A 16,238-nucleotide genomic window follows, 5' to 3' on the forward strand; every position below is an offset into this window, starting at 1 on the left:
CATTTACGGTAGAGTTTATGTGATCGTAGCGTGCGACTCATTCGTTACAAAAGTTCACAATTAATGTCGTTTATAGATCATGTTCCCCTCAATAGTTTCTGTAAGTTTGGTTTAGATAGAATGTCCCTGAGCGGAGGAGTCCCTCTTTGTATTGCACGAAGGGTCTAACAGGAGTCATACAGCAGTATTTGGTACCCATCGGAAGAGTATTTAATTAGCAATATTCCGGTGTTGGTTTGGAGCGTATTAATCGCTCGTGCGAATAGTTATGAACATAAGAAGTTTATGTCCATTTCTATTATTTACCCATACTCAGGTATGCGGCGGGAAACCCAGTTTCCCACCCACCTGAGCCGTTTAAACTCAGCACAGCCCACCTGTATGAATCAACCTATGACCTTTGGTTACAGTACAGGGCCGAATTCCTGTGTCCAATAAACTGAAGGATTGTAGGACCAGGAGATTGCATTGTGTGTGGGGCATAAATAGGCAGGCCGACCACATCCAGCTCACTCTCTCATCAACGGTTATCTGCTGATAATCGGGAGCTGGATATCGAGGCGCAGGCGATCATACCCTTTGTGCGTAAGTTCTCTCCGTAATCATTGTCTTTCTGTGAGCCAATTCCTCTCTCTCCCTCTGTGTCTATTTCTCTCTCTCTATTTTCTCTTTTCTCTCGTAACTCCCCTAGACTAAACTTTATAGTATTGTATTGTATTGTGTTAGGCCAGGATAGTATTGTAGTTTATCCCTTAGTTAGGTGTTTGGTTAGGAAGTCTTTGTTATATTGTAGTGTATCATTTGTACTGTGTTACTCTTTTACAAGTATACTAGATATAATACAGATAATAGGCTTTGGAACCCTAAAACAGTATCTGTGTATTTACTATAGTGTTAAGTGTTCACTTGAGCGTCGGTGACGCTCAAACAGCTTTGTAGGTAGTCAGGCTACACAAAGTTGCATTTACACCCTGTACTCACATTAAAGGTATTCTGTGTGTTTCGTCGGTATAAGGTTTAATATCAAGGTATAGTGTTGTGAGCGTCTGCATCGCTGGTGACCTCCTCGTGGTCTCGAGTGTATGCTACGCCATAGCGAATCATTCCCCTAGACATAACCAATAACGTGTCCTGTGATCGCTGGGCCGTGAGCGAACGTGACGCTTGAGCGTCTCGCCTACGGCTGAGCGATCGTTACGCAAATAGCGTACCATTACGGTATTTCTTAAGTAAACAGCGTACAGTGTTCTTAGCTTCATAAGGGTTGTTTATACGACATAGGAATTTAGCATTGTCAATATCTATACCTCAAATTAGTAATTTATTCCAGAAATGCTTTTATTTTTCGGCCTCCGCCATTGCTATTACTGGCAGCTTCTTCCAATATGCAGTTCCCATTTAGACAGTTGACACCAGCAGACATTTTGGTGGACCCATTGCCACGCCACTGGGCAGGCATTTGAATTTGCCTGCCCAGATGTGACCGCAGCCCCTGCAGAAAGTGTACAGGCGGATGAGCTGATATATCAATATCTATATATATCTGTATATATCTATATCTATATATATATAGCGCTAGTGTGTACACACCCACCAACAGGTTCACAATATATCGGCCGTTCGCTGGAATGGTCAATGTGTCGCATAGTGTCTAACCAGCTTTAGAATGCGGACACTGTTAGGTCGAACGCAAGATACCGAATTGCTAATAATGCAGTTAAAAGAATTTAAGAGTGTCAGTTTTAAACTTAATACTAATGGCACAGTATCACGGGTGAATGAGCAGACAGAAGCTGCAGGAATGCTAATAGTTTGGGAAGAAAGATGGGGTCTGTCACTTTAACTCTGGGGTAAGAAGATGAATGAGAAAAACAAAAGCTCACTTCTTTTTTTCATTTGAACACAATGAAATATGCAAATTATTACTATTTGGTATGCTAAGTATTCCAAGCAAATAAAAAGGAACTAGAATCCCCCCCACCGCCTTTGATGGAAAAGACAAGAACCAAAATAACCATTTATTTATTTTGGCTTGTAAACAGTTTATTGAAAGTATCAAAAGGACAACAAAAGATTGAAATAGTGAATTACATAGAGGTTCAGAAAAACAACAAAATATAGTGACAAATTATACTGCTACAACTGCAGACAAGGGTGCGAGTTAACAATTATAGCTTTTTTGCATGAGGTAGGCATAAAAGATGGCTTGTGAAAGGAACACAGTAAGGGGAATAGAGTGTGTCCAATCCAGTGGTAGTCTATGAGAGTGTGCTTTAGCCAGCAGTGGACAAACGACATTAGGCAAGGTTCTAGATTTGAAATTTAGCCATGGTTAATTGTGAAAGCCGGTGCTATAAAAGGATGCAGAGGAATTCATCAGAATGATGGCAAGGTGTTAATTTGTTATGTGAGGCAGATACTGTTGCACGCCTTCTTTTCCAAATTTCTCAAATGGTTATAGCAAAGAGGTTTGCACACAATGACACAAATGAATGGTAAACCATTAAATGCAGCTGTCAAAAGGAGTTTGTGCATAAACTCCTTTACAAGGGAAACATTGAAGATATTAACAAACTACAAACTATAGCTGCACTGAAAATAGTGATAGATCTCTAAATTCACTACAAAGACATTTAAACTCTAGGGGGTAAATTTACTAATGTGGGAGATTTTTTTAGAACTTGTGATGTTGCCCATAGCAACCAGATGCTATCTATTATCTTCTAGAAGCAGCTAGATAAATGTTAAGTAGAATCTGATAGGTTGCTATGGGCAAGATCACCAGTTCCAAAAAAAACAAAAAAAAAAAACAACCTCCTAACTTAGTAAATTTACCCCCACAACTCTTAAATGTTTAGTTTCTAGTGCGGCTTCCGCGCGTGCGGACACTGCAGAAGGGCTTCAGCATGCAAATGCGTAGTAGATGCGTTCCATGCTGAATCTGGCTCTATGTGTAGAAGGTGTTTACACTTACTTATGTTACATCCCAAAATATGAAAGAAAAAAAAAAAAAAAAAAATCGGAAATCCTAAATATTTCTGGCCCCAAGCATTTTGGATAGGTGTCAGAACATACACTGCGTCGCATAATCCTGCGTATGGAACAGCGTAGTTGCAGACCAGAGTGCCCATGCTGATACCTGTCCACTGCTGAAAGCAATCACAATGGGCAAGTGAGTGTTAGAAGTGGACCATTGAGCAATTTAATAGGCCATACACACTGGGCGATAATACGGAAAGATATGAACGATCTCGTTCATTAATGACCGAGATACCGTTCATATCTTTCAGTGTGCAGGCAGCAACGATGAACGATGCGCGGCCCCACGCTTGTTCATCGTTGGTGCCCCATCGCTTGTGGCTGCAGGCCAATATGGACGATCTTGTTATTATTTGCATGCACTACTACAGAGCCGGGTGACGAGGGGAGTGAAGAAACTTCCCTACCCCCCGCCGATCGGCCGCATCCGCTGTCGGGCAGCTCAGCGGCGGATCACATAGTGTGTAGGGCGCTTTAGAAGGTCGTCTGGTCTAATGAATCATGTTTTCTGTTACATCATGTGGACAGCTGGAGGCCTGAGTATCATTTACCTGGAGAAAAAATGGCACCAGGATTCACTATGGCAAGCCTGGTCAACTTATGGCTCTCCAACTGTTGTGAAATTATAAGTCCCAGCATACCTTCCCACCAATCAGCTGGTAAAGCATGCTGAGACTTGTAGTTTTGCTGGAGAGCCACAGGTTGACCAGGCCTGCACTATTTAAAGAAAGGCAAGCTGGCTCAGGGCAATGTTCTGCTGGAAGACCTTAGGTCCTGGCATTCATGTGGATGTTACTTTGACACATACCACATACTTAAACATTGCTGCAGACCCAGAACACCCCTTCATGACAACAGTATTCCCAGATTGTAGTGGCCTCTTTCAGCAGGATAATGCACCCTGTCACACTGCAAATAATGTTCAGAAAAGGTTTGAGGAATATGACAAGAGTTCAAGATGTTGACTTGTCCTCTAAATTCCCCAGATCTCAGTCCAATCGAGCATCTGTGGGATGTGCTGGAAAAACAAGTCAAAGCCATGGAGGCCACACCTCACATCACCTTCAGAGATTTTGTAGAGGCCATACCTTGATGGGTCAGAGCTGTGAAAGGGCCTCACACAATATTAGGAAGGTGGTTTAACGTTATGGCTGATGGGTGTGTACGTAACACCAGTACATGACCAAAAACGGGTGTGGTTGCAAGGTCGATAGTAACTAGGTCGACAGTAACTAAATAAACAGGGTCTCTAGATCGACGGGTCAAAAGGTCGACATGACTTTTTTTGGTGTCATTTTCTCCGTACAGTGACTGGGAACCCCAATTAGTGCACCATGTCAGCTCGCCATGCTTCGGGCAAGGTGCCTCGCAGCGCTCGGCACAGGTTACTATTCCCAATCGGTTACTATTCCCAATCGTAGTCCGCGTGGATCGTTAAGTATGAAAAGGGCAAAAAAGGATTTTTGGGGGGAAAAAACTCATGTCAAACTTTTGACATGTCGACAAATAGTGGTTGACCTAGTTACTGTCTACCTAGAGACCGGATCCCACCAAAAACAGTAAGGAACAAAACTTTAATAAAATGAATGATTAAGAAAATGTAAACATATTTACAGAAACAATGTTCATACATAAACCATTGAAGTGAAAATAACGGCCTCATCTTGTACTTCATAGAAAATGCAAAGATTCTCCATTTCATTTATTAACAGTGGTGGAGTCCCCCTAGAGCGTGTGATTAAAATCCACCAAAATACTAAGGGGAATGATTTGTTATTTTATTGTGTACTGGTGACTAAGGATGTCAACTGTGTCTGTCCTATCCACCATGTGACGAGACAAATCGACTGACCCTGAGCTGTTTCCTTATTGGGCATAAACAAAGTGCAGCACAAATGGCACATTTGCTCACAAATACAGGCATACACATCTTGAGCTGCATTGCTCTGTATCAGCAGCACATGCTATTGGGATAAGCCCGTCATCATCAGTGTGTAGTTGGACCAGCCTGCTAAGTGTTTCTGCAGCTATGCATGAGCCAAATTTGCATGAACAAAGCCTTCTAATATCTGGCCTTTGTCAGATCTTCCTTCCCCCATTATACCTCGCTAGTCACGTGGCAGATGCACACAGCTCTACAATGACGCATATGGGTCTGTTCTCTTTGTTAGCACGCATAGTATGCAATTTATGCTACACAAACCAAGTGTTCACTCTAGGTGCAGGGAGCTGATCAGTCAGGAGTGCATGTTTACATTTTGATAGGCAATATATCAAGTCTATAATTTTGTCCTCCATGATGTACATATGCCCTCCTCACTAGTCTGCATCTTGCACCTAGAGTAACCACTACAAACTGGCAAAAGTCCAATTCCACATGTGCTGAAGACTATAGCAGATGAATGTTTAACTTGAGTATTCTGCGCTCTGGGTAAGAAGTTACAGTACATTTGTTCATCTGACCTGCCAAGTTCAAGATGTCCCATGTGACTCCTTTCGGAAAGAACCTCTTCATGTTGATAGCCCATTGGTAATCGCTCCACCTCTCCTTCCAGGCCTGTAGAATGGCCTGCTTAAGGTTAACCAGTTTCATTTCTCAAGTCTAAGAAGAAAAAGTCTAAGTTGACCATCAAACCTAATGGAAAAGATGATACATTTGTAATGAACAATGATTCAGCACACAACACCAGTCTGCTTCATAGCTGCTGGAGCAACCAACACAAAGATAAGTAAACATTATAGACTTAATAATAATAATAATACATAAACAGATTATTGGACTAGAACACCACAACATTTTCCAGTATTATTTGTGCCTTTTTTGGGTTATCCTTTTGTACAGGCTTTTTCACATAAATTGCTGCTCACAACCAGGAAGTGGTGCGTGCAGAAATAGCCTCTACCATAATCGCTAGTTTGAGATGGATTTTACTTAGACAAAGCGACTAACAATTTTATTATATGCGGCCTATAGACCACTTTACTGACATGGTCAGATCACATGCGACCGCGTCGCCCCACTGTGTCCCCCAGTTTTTGACGAGGAGATCCGTTCTGCAGATGTGCATAATATATGTTAAAAAATTATTTTAGAAACTATTAAAAAAATTTTTTTTAAGAACACACAAAAAAGCCACACACAACTATATGAACGGTTTTGAATAGAAAAATTGTCAGTTCAGTGGTTAAGTAATGACCTTACAAATGCAAAACCCAATCACTGGATCAGATTTCATCAAGTGTGAAAAAAGAGAAATCAGAACAGCATTGCTTTTTATTTGGACTCATTATTAAACCAGAGAGTGCGTGCGATTGTGTGATCAGTTTTGCAATGTGATACTTTCTTTCAGCACAGCTGCATTCAGTGGTCATGGCATAAAGCCAATTCTCAGTTTGTGTGGGCCCCATAAGGTAACCTGTGTGCTGCATGCTAACAGGCCATTACGTAACACGCAGACCACCAAAAAAAAAGTATTTCTCTGTGGTGTCTACAAATTAGAATAGAGAGAGCTGAATATTATTATCATATAATTGAGGATACCTATGATTTACAGTTTAGACAGCCACAGAACATGTGTAAATTATAGCCGTCACAGATTAAAGAGCTACTGGGATAAACGTAATAGCCTCCAAGTTGCAGGACTTCCTGCGAGTCTACTTTTTTATTTAAAGCAGCAATCATTTACAAGACAAAACCAGGTTGACTTTGCCTTGTAAACGATTGCGGCTAAAAAAAGAAAACATGAAAACAGGCAAACTCGCAGAAAGTCCGCAACCTTCGGCAACTCAGAGGCCATTACATTCAGCCCATTAGATCACATATATTATATACACACACAAACACATCGATCAGCCATAACATTAAAACCACCTGCCTATTATTGTGTATGACCACCATTGTACCGACAAAACAGCTCTTACTCATCAAGACATGGACTCCACAAGACCTCTGAAGGTGTCCTGTGGTTTCTGGCACCAAAATGTTAGCAGCAGATCTTCAGTCCTGTACGTTGTGAGAAGGGTCCTCCATGGTTAGGACTTGTTTTTCCAGCAAAACACCATGAATTCTTTTGCCATGTTCCTCAGACTTCCTCATTCTTGAACAACATTTGTAGTGTGGTAGGGCACATTATCATGCTGACAGAAGCCACTGCCATCAAGGAATACAGTTACCACAAGTGGGTGTACTTGGTCTACTATGAATAGGTAGGTGGTATGTGTCAGAGTAACATCCGCATGAACATAAATGACACCAAGGCACCGGGCCATCAATATGATGTAAGAGAATATGGGATTCATCAGACCAGGTCACCTTCCATTGCTCCAGTTCTGATACTCACATGCCCATTGTAGGATGTTTTGACAGTGGATAGCATGGGCACTCTGAGTGGTCTGCGGATATGCAGCAAGCTGCACTGTTAGGACTCTTTTCTATCATAGCCAGCAATAATGTTTTCAGCACTTTGTGCTACTGTAGCTTTTCAGTGGGATAGGACCAGACCGGCTAGCTTCCACACCCTATGCCAACAGTGAGCCTATGATTTTATCGCTGGATCACTGGTTATCCTTCTTCAGACCACTTTTGGTAGTACTAACTACTGTATACTGGGAACACCCCGCAAGGCCTGCCCGTTTCAGAGATGCTCTGACCCACTCGTCTAGCCATCACAATTTGGTCCTTGTCCAAGTCCCTCCGATCTTTATGCTTCCAGTACATCAACTTCAAGAACTGAGTGTTCATTTGGCTGTCTAATATAGCCCACCCCTTGATAAGCACCATTGTAACAAGATAATAAATGTTATCCAGTTCAACTATCAATGGTTTTAATGTTAAGGCTGGGCAGATATATACTTACACACACTTGCTATGAAGTCGCTTTAAAAAAAACAAACCAAAAAACAACACTTTTGTATGGTCTGTCATTAGATGTTATGGGGGAGATGTACTAAGCCTTGGAGACAGATGAAGTGGAGAAAGATATGTACCAGCCAATAGGCTCCTAACTGCCATGTTACAGGCTGTGTATGAAAAATTATAGAAGCTGATTGGCTGGCACTTGATCACTCGCCAAGGTTTAGTACATCTGTCTCCCAAATGTGTTAAAAGCATAAAAGTAGAAAAAAAACCAACGGTACTTTCCACTGAAAAAAAGGTGTGTGAACTGGGGTGTGTACTGCATAAAAACAAAATAGGGTTATTGATGTTAAAGTGTGACAATGGTAAACGTTGAAAATAAACTCAGCATCGATGGTGGTCACTAGGTCGACATGAGTTTTTCACAATTTTTTTTTCTTCATTTTTTGACCTTTTTCATACTTAACGATCCACGTGGACTACAATTGGGAACGGTAACCTGTGCCGAGCGCAGCGGTAGTGGAGCGAGGCACCTTGCCCGAAGCATTGCAAGCAAAGCGAGGGGATACGATGCACTCATTGGGGTTCCCAGTCACTTTATGAAGAAAACGACACCCAAAAAAAGTTTCAAATAAAACTCATGTCGACCTTTTTCCATGTCGACATAGCACATGTTGACCTAATGATCATGTCGACCTAGCAATCATGTAGACCTAATGCATGTCGACCCAATGTATGTCGACCTAACTCATGTCAACCTAATGAACCACACCCACCCAGCATAGGGGTGAGAAAACCTTCAGAGAGAGCAGCAAAGGGAGGAGACAGACAGGATGATGCTACTGAAGTTTTCCAAGTGTAAAGGCGGGTACACACTACGCGATTCGGGATTTCCGGTGATGAACGACTATATCGTTGAACAATATAGCGTTCAACAATATAGTGTGTACACACTGAACATTATTGTACAATGATAACGTTCAGTAACGTCACCGCCGGCAATACCGAACTTGCAGATCAGCCCGAGACTGACGGGTTGAGCTGCATGTCAGCTCAATATTGGTGAATGCCAAACAACGTAAGGGAGCGCACATAATTCAACAATTCACCCCTATATACACTGGACAATTTCAGGCTAAAAATAAATGATAACATATATGTTGTTATTGTTTATTTTTTTTATTTAGAAATCGCCTAGTGTGTACCCCCCATAATGCTCCCACCTGATCCACCAACATATCTTATAATAAGTGCATACACACTTGCCAATAGTCCGCCTGATGTGCCATGCCTGATATAAGAACTGGGTGGGCATTTACATGTTGCTAAAAGACTAGATCCAACCTTTGGCTGGCACGGTGTGGGGGGGATTTGTAGTTCCACTGCTGCTGAAGACACAATGAACACTTCACAGTCACACAATGCAACATTAATATATAGCCCACAACACACACACACGGGTGACCAGGATGCACAGGTGGGTGGGGTCAGCAGTGAATGAGAGCATGTACCCCCAGTGCCGGGCAGCGCACATTATAGCGCTGATCTACAGGTCCAGCATCCCTCTTACCTCCGGTCACTACACTCACACCTCCGCGCTAACAGCCGCCATGACAGCTCATCGCAAATGATTGGCTAAGTCGCACGCGAATGACGTCATTATTTCGGCGAGCGGTAGCTCGGGAAATGTAGTATTGTAGCGCAGGGAACATGGCGGGGAAAGTAGCAGCAGCAGGGGGAGGAGGAAGAGGAGGGTATGTTGTTTACCGAGTGAGAGGGCGACCGCTGCTGCTGCTGACAAGTGGGGCCGTGCATTACAGCCCATCTATATTTTAAAATAATGACTAGTGATCCCGGGCGCGTTGTTGCAGCCAGAGCCCATCATCTCAGCATGTCTGATACCGGGTTCAGTCACACGGATACATTGAGGGCTCCAAACTACGTCATGGTATATTTGCTGGACTTGATTAGAATGGTATTAATTTCGTTTCCTTATACAGTAACGAGGTACGGATCCCATATGGTGAGCATTAGGGGTAGTAATGAGCAGCATTGTATTCATCTTGCTCAGGGCCGATTCTAGCCCTTCTGGCGCCCGGGCAAAATAGGGGGCGTGGCTTCATAAAGGGGCGTGGTCAGTTGTGCTCCCAGTAGAGTTGTGCCGCTTTCAAAAATAAAAAAAAAAGAATACCGTCCCCGCTCCTGGTTCCCGACCGCTGCTGCCCTCTGTCTCCGGTCGTCGGCGCCGCTCCTCTGACCTATGGGAGAGACGTCATGACGTCTCTCCCATAACACCGCATAGACACTAGAGGTCAATCATGACCCCTAGTGTCTGTGCCGCTCCCACAATGCCGTTAGGTGCGCGATTACTTCATCACGCACTGCATCGCATCTACCGAGGACCGGGGGGCGCCAGTAGCGGATCTTGCTATGGCGGCGGCGCCCTCTGGAAGCAGGCGTCCCGGGCAAAAATCCTGCGCGCCCGTAGCAAGATCCGCTACTGATCTTGCTAGTAACAGTGACGAGGCTGAAGTGAATAAGAAGCTGGCCGAAAAAGAAGCTAACTTCAGCCTCGTGTAACAGTGCTGAGCTGCCCGTGGCCATGCTATTAAGACGGAGTGCTTTTTCAGATACATTTCTCATACGTCCTAGAGGATGCTGGGGACGACATCAAGACCATGGGGTATAGACGGGATCCGCAGGAGACATGGACACTCTAAAGACTTTTCATTGGGTGTGAACTGGCTCCTCCCTCTATGCCCCTCCTCCAGACTTCAGTTTTAGAAATGTGCCCAGGTCGACTGGATGCACTCTGAGGAGCTCTACTGAGTTTCTCTGAAAAGACATGTTAGGTTTTTTATTTTCAGGGAGATCTGCTGGCATCAGACTCCCTGCTTCGTGGGACTGAGGGGGCAGAAGTAGGAACCAACTTCCTAAAGAGTTTCATGGCTCTGCTTCTGGCTGACAGGACACCATTAGCTCCTGATGGGAACTGAATGCTAGCCGTGTCTAGATGCTCACTCCCACAGCACGCCGTCACCCCCCTCACAGAGCCAGAAGTCAGAAGACGTAGGGGAAGGGGAAAAGGAAAGAAATCCGCAGCGTCTCTCGGATCGCAGGAGCAGAAGTCCATCCCTGCTTCTGCCAAATCTGCAGCATAACGCTGGGGCTCCCTTGCGGGAGTCCGCTCGGGTGGGAGCACGTCTGAAACTTTTCAGCCAAATCTGGATTCAATCTGGCCTGGACCAATGGGTCTTACAAATAGTGTCCCATGGGTACAAACTAGAGTTTTAAGACGTCCCCCCATGACGATTTTTCAAATCGAACTTGCCAGCTTCTCCTCCGGGAAGAGAGGCAGTAACAACGGCAATTCAAAAATTATGTCGGGATCAGGTCATTGTCCTGGTACCCTTGGCACAGTAAGGAGAAGGTTTTTTTATTCAAGCCTCTTCGTAGTTCCGAAGCCGGACAGCTCGGTCAGACCGATTTTAAACCTGAAAATCTGAATCTCTACCTGAAAAGGTTCAAGTTCAAGATGGAGTCCCTGAGGGTAGTGATTTCCAGTCTGGAAAAGGGGGACTTCATGGTGTCAGTAGACATAAAAGATGCTTACTTGCATGTTCCCATTTATCCTCACCAAGCTTATCTGAGATTCGCAGTACAGGATTGCCATTACCAGTTTCAGACGTTGCCATTCGGACTCTCCACGGCACTGAGGGTATTCACCAAGGTGATGGCGGAGATGATGGTCCTCCTTCGTTAAAAAGGAGTCAATATAATTTCTTATCTGGACGATCTCCTGATAAAAGCGAGATCCAGGGAACAGTTGGTGCAGAACATCGCACTCTCCCTGTCAATACTCCAACAACACGGTTGGATCATGAATTTTCCAAAGTCGCAGTTGGAACCGACGACAAGATTGTCCTTTTTAGGGATGATTCTGGACACAGAAGTACGGAGAGTATTTCTTCCAGTGGAAAAGGCTCTGGAAATCCAGAAAATGGTTAAACAAATATTGAAACCAACAAGCGTGTTGATCCATCAATGCATTCGGTTGTTGGGGAAAATGGTAGCGGCCTACGAGGCCATACAGTTTTGCCGATTTCATGCCAGAGTATTCCAGTGGGACCTGTAGGACAAGTGGTCTGGATGCCACCTACACATACACCGGAAAATAATCCTGTCCCCCAAAGCCAGGATTTCGCTCCTGTGGTGGCTACACAGTTCTCACCTACTAGAGGGACGCAGGTTTGGGATTCACGACTGGGTCCTAATAACCACGGATGCAAGTCTCCGAGGCTGGAGAGCTGTCACACAGGGGGAACGCTTCCAAGGCAAGTGGTCAAGTCAGGAAGCCTGCCTTCACATAAACGTTCTGGAATTGAGAGCCATTTACAACGGCCTTCTACAAGCGGTATATCTTCTTCAAGATCCCGTGCAGATCCAGTCGGACAATGTAACAGCAGTCGCGTACATAAACAGGCAAGGCGGAACGAAAAGCAGAGCGGCAAATGCAGAGGTGACAAAGATTCTCCTCTGGGCAGAAAGACATGTTAGAGCTCTGTCAGCAATTTTCATTCCGGGAGTGGACAACTGGGAAGAAGACTTCCTCAGCAGACACGATCTCCATCCAGGAGAGTGGGGCCTCCACCAAGAAGTCTTCGCAGAGGTGACAAGTCTTTCGAGAGTTCCTCAAGTAGACATGATGGCATCTCGTCTAAACAAGAAGCTTCAGAGATATTGTTCCAGGTCGAGAGACCCTCAAGCAATGGCAGTGGATACACTGGTGACTCAGTGGGTGTTTCGGTCGGTATATGTTTTCCCTCCACTTCCACTGATTCCAAAAGTTCTCAAAATAATAAGAACAAGAGTTTGAGCAATCTTCATTGCCCCAGACTGACCAAGGAGGACTTGGTATCCAGATCTTCAAGAGTTGCTCATAGAAGATCCTCGGCCTCTTCCTCCTCGAGAGGACCTACTACAGCAGGGGCCGTGTGTGTATCAAGACTTACCGCGGCTACGTTTGACGGCATGGCTGTTGAGCGTTGGATCCTAGCCCGAAAGGGTATTCCCAAGGAAGTCATCCCCACTCTTATTCAGGCCAGGAAAGGAGTAACGTCTAAACATTACCACCGTATTTGGAGAAAATATGTGTCTTGGTGTGAATCCAAGAAGGCTCCTACGGAAGAGTTTGAGTTGGGACGTTTTCTCTGTTTTCTGCAGGCTGGTGTGGATGCGGGCCTTAGATTGGGGTCAATCAAGGTTCAGATTTTGGCCTTATAAGTTTTCTTTCAAAAACAATTGGCCTCTTTTCCAGAAGTTCAGGCGTTCGTGAAAGGGGTTCTGCACATCCAGCCTCCATCTGTGCCTCCAGTGGCACCATGGGACCTTAATGTGGTGTTGCAGTTCCTTCAATCGGGTTGGTTTGAGCCTCTACAAGAAATAGAGTTGAAGTTTCTCACTTGGAAAGTGGTGATGCTTTTGGCGTTGGCATCCGCAAAGCGGGTGTCTGAATTGGGGGCCTTGTCCCACAAGAGCCCTTACCTGATCTTCCATGAAGATAGGGCTGAGTTGAGAACTCGTCAACATTTTCTTCCAAGGGTGGTTTCCTCTTTCCACATAAACCAACCTATTGTGGTGCCAGTTGCTATTGACACGTTTGCTGAGTCAAAGTCTCTAGATGTGGATAGAGCTTTGAAGATTTATGTCGTTAGAACAGCTCGAATACGGAAAACAGAGGTTTTGTTTGTCCTGTATGCTCCCAACAAGATTGGGTGTCCTGCTTCCAAGCAGACTATTGCGCGCTGGATCAGACGCATCGGCGGGTTCCACATCATCTCTAAGGAAGCCGCCGATGCATTGTAGGTGGAGAAACGCGTAAGACGTCACTCTGGTCCGGTACCGGCTATTTTTACACAGCACGCGGAGTTCACCTTAAACAGTCCCCGGATTAGATCCTCCAGATATGGCACCGTCTAAGGTTTAAAAGCACCAGGAGCCGGGAGTAATCATCAGCTACCTATTTAAAGGACTGGTCAATCAGGTGATATTAAGCCGCTCATGCTATGCTGTATAGCATTGCTGTCTCTCTGCAAAACAAATGCACTAGAACTGCTAAATAACGTACTAATACAGCTTGATTAACATCTGCTTCAATATCAGTGCACTGATTTCTGCTGCTTGTAGGAACTTTAATAATCTTAGGAGCTTTACTAATACCGGGACTAATGCACCTATGGATTTGGTTTAATTGTCCATCGAGAAGTTGCTATATTGATGTTTTAATTATATGTACGTGGTTATGTAAGTTTACTATCTGTTTATATGAGATAGTTGTGTAATATAATTCAATACTGGCCGGTATTGTGATTTTAGTTATATTATTTCTCTAACGTCCTAGTGGATGCTGGGGACTCCGTCAGGACCATGGGGATTAGCGGCTCCGCAGGAGACAGGGCACAAAAATAAAGCTTTAGGATCAGGTGGTGTGCACTGGCTCCTCCCCCTATGACCCTCCTCCAAGCCTCAGTTAGGTTTTTGTGCCCATCCGAGCAGGGTGCAATCTAGGTGGCTCTCCTAAAGAGTTGCTTAGAAAAAGTTTTTAGGTTTTTTATTTTCAGTGAGTCCTGCTGGCAACAGGCTCACTGCAACGAGGGACTTGGGGGAGAAGAAGTGAACTAACCTGCGTGCAGGATGGATTGGCTTCTTAGGCTACTGGACACCATTAGCTCCAGAGGGATCGAACACAGGCCCAGCCATGGAGTCCGGTCCCGGAGCCGCGCCGCCGACCCCCTTACAGATGCCGAAAAGCGAAGAGGTCCAGAAACCGGCGGCAGAAGACTTTTCAGTCTTCATGAGGTAGCGCACAGCACTGCAGCTGTGCGCCATTGTTGTCACACACTTCACACCAGCGGTCACGGAGGGTGCAGGGCGCTGCAGGGGGCGCCCTGGGCAGCAATGAGAATACCTTGTTCTGGCTAAAAAATACATCACATATAGCCCTTGGGGCTATATGGATGTATTTAACCCCTGCCAGGTCTCACAAACTCCGGAGAAGAGCCCGCCGAAATAGGGGGCGGGGCCTATCTCCTCAGCACACAGCGCCATTTTCCTGCTCAGCTCCGCTGCGAGGAAGGCTCCCAGGACTCTCCCCTGCACTGCACTACAGAAACAGGGTAAAAAAGAGAGGGGGGGGCACTTTTTTTGGCGTTTTTGATATATATTAAGCTGCTATAAGGGAGACAACACTTCTATAGGGTTGTTCCTATATATTTATAGCGCTTGGGTGTGTGCTGGCAAACTCTCCCTCTGTCTCCCCAAAGGGCTAGTGGGGTCCTGTCTTCGATAAGAGCATTCCCTGTGTGTCTGCTGTGTGTCGGTACGTGTGTGTCGACATGTATGAGGACGATGTTGGTGTGGAGGCGGAGCAATTGCCGGTAATGGTGATGTCACCCCCTAGGGAGTCGACACCGGAATGGATGGCTTTATTTATGGAATTACGTGATAATGTCAGCACATTACAAAAATCAGTTGACGACATGAGACGGCCGGAAAACCAGTTAGTACCTGTACAGGCGTCTCAGACACCGTCAGGGGCTGTAAAACGCCCTTTACCTCAGTCGGTTGACACAGACACGGACACCGAATCTAGTGTCGACGGTGAAGAAACAAACGTATTTTCCCGTAGGGCCACACGTTATATGATCACGGCAATGAAGGAGGCTTTACATATCTCTGATACTGCATGTACCACAAAAAGGGGTATTATGTGGGGTCTGAAAAAACTACCTGTAGTTTTTCCTGAATCAGACGAATTGAATGAAGTGTGTGATGAAGCGTGGGTTAACCCCGATAGAAAACTGCTAATTTCAAAGAAGTTATTGGCATTATATCCTTTCCCGCCAGAGGTTAGGGCGCGCTGGGAAACACCCCCTAGGGTGGATAAGGCGCTCACACGCTTATCAAAACAAGTGGCGTTACCGTCTCCTGAAACGGCCGCCCTCAAGGATCCAGCAGATAGGAGGCTGGAAACTACCCTGAAAAGTATATACACTCATACTGGTGTTATACTGCGACCAGCCATCGCCTCTGCATGGATGTGCAGTGCTGGGGTGGTTTGGTCGGATTCCCTGACTGAAAATATTGATACCCTGGATAGGGACAGTATTTTACTGACTATAGAGCATTTAAAGGATGCATTTCTATATATGCGAGATGCACAGAGGGATATTTGCACTCTGGCATCGAGAGTAAGTGCGATGTCCATATCTGCCAGAAGAAGTTTATGGACGCGACAATGGTCAGGTGATGCGGATTCCAAACGGCATATGGAAGTATTGCCGTA

At 45.0% G+C, this 16,238-nt stretch overlaps 1 protein-coding gene across 3 annotated transcripts in view; it reads right to left on the reverse strand.

Annotated features, from left to right (window-relative positions):
- The window catches only part of MED24 (mediator complex subunit 24), a 232,693-nt gene extending 223,123 nt beyond the window's left edge, over positions 1-9,570 (reverse strand). For 2 of the 3 annotated variants that reach the window (XM_063959760.1, XM_063959758.1), the window contains exons 1-2: positions 9,465-9,570; positions 5,503-5,674 (exon numbers count right to left, since the gene is read on the reverse strand). In XM_063959760.1, coding sequence (XP_063815830.1) covers positions 5,503-5,632 — 130 coding nt within the window. In that variant the 5' untranslated portion in view covers positions 5,633-5,674; positions 9,465-9,570. The remainder of the gene's footprint in view (positions 1-5,502; positions 5,675-9,464) is intronic. The other variant, XM_063959759.1, reaches the window with a different exon arrangement.
- Between the last annotated feature and the right edge of the window lie 6,668 nt (positions 9,571-16,238).

The sequence above is a fragment of the Pseudophryne corroboree genome, chromosome 3 (assembly GCF_028390025.1).
Source record: "Pseudophryne corroboree isolate aPseCor3 chromosome 3, aPseCor3.hap2, whole genome shotgun sequence".
Lineage (NCBI taxonomy): Eukaryota > Metazoa > Chordata > Amphibia > Anura > Myobatrachidae > Pseudophryne > Pseudophryne corroboree.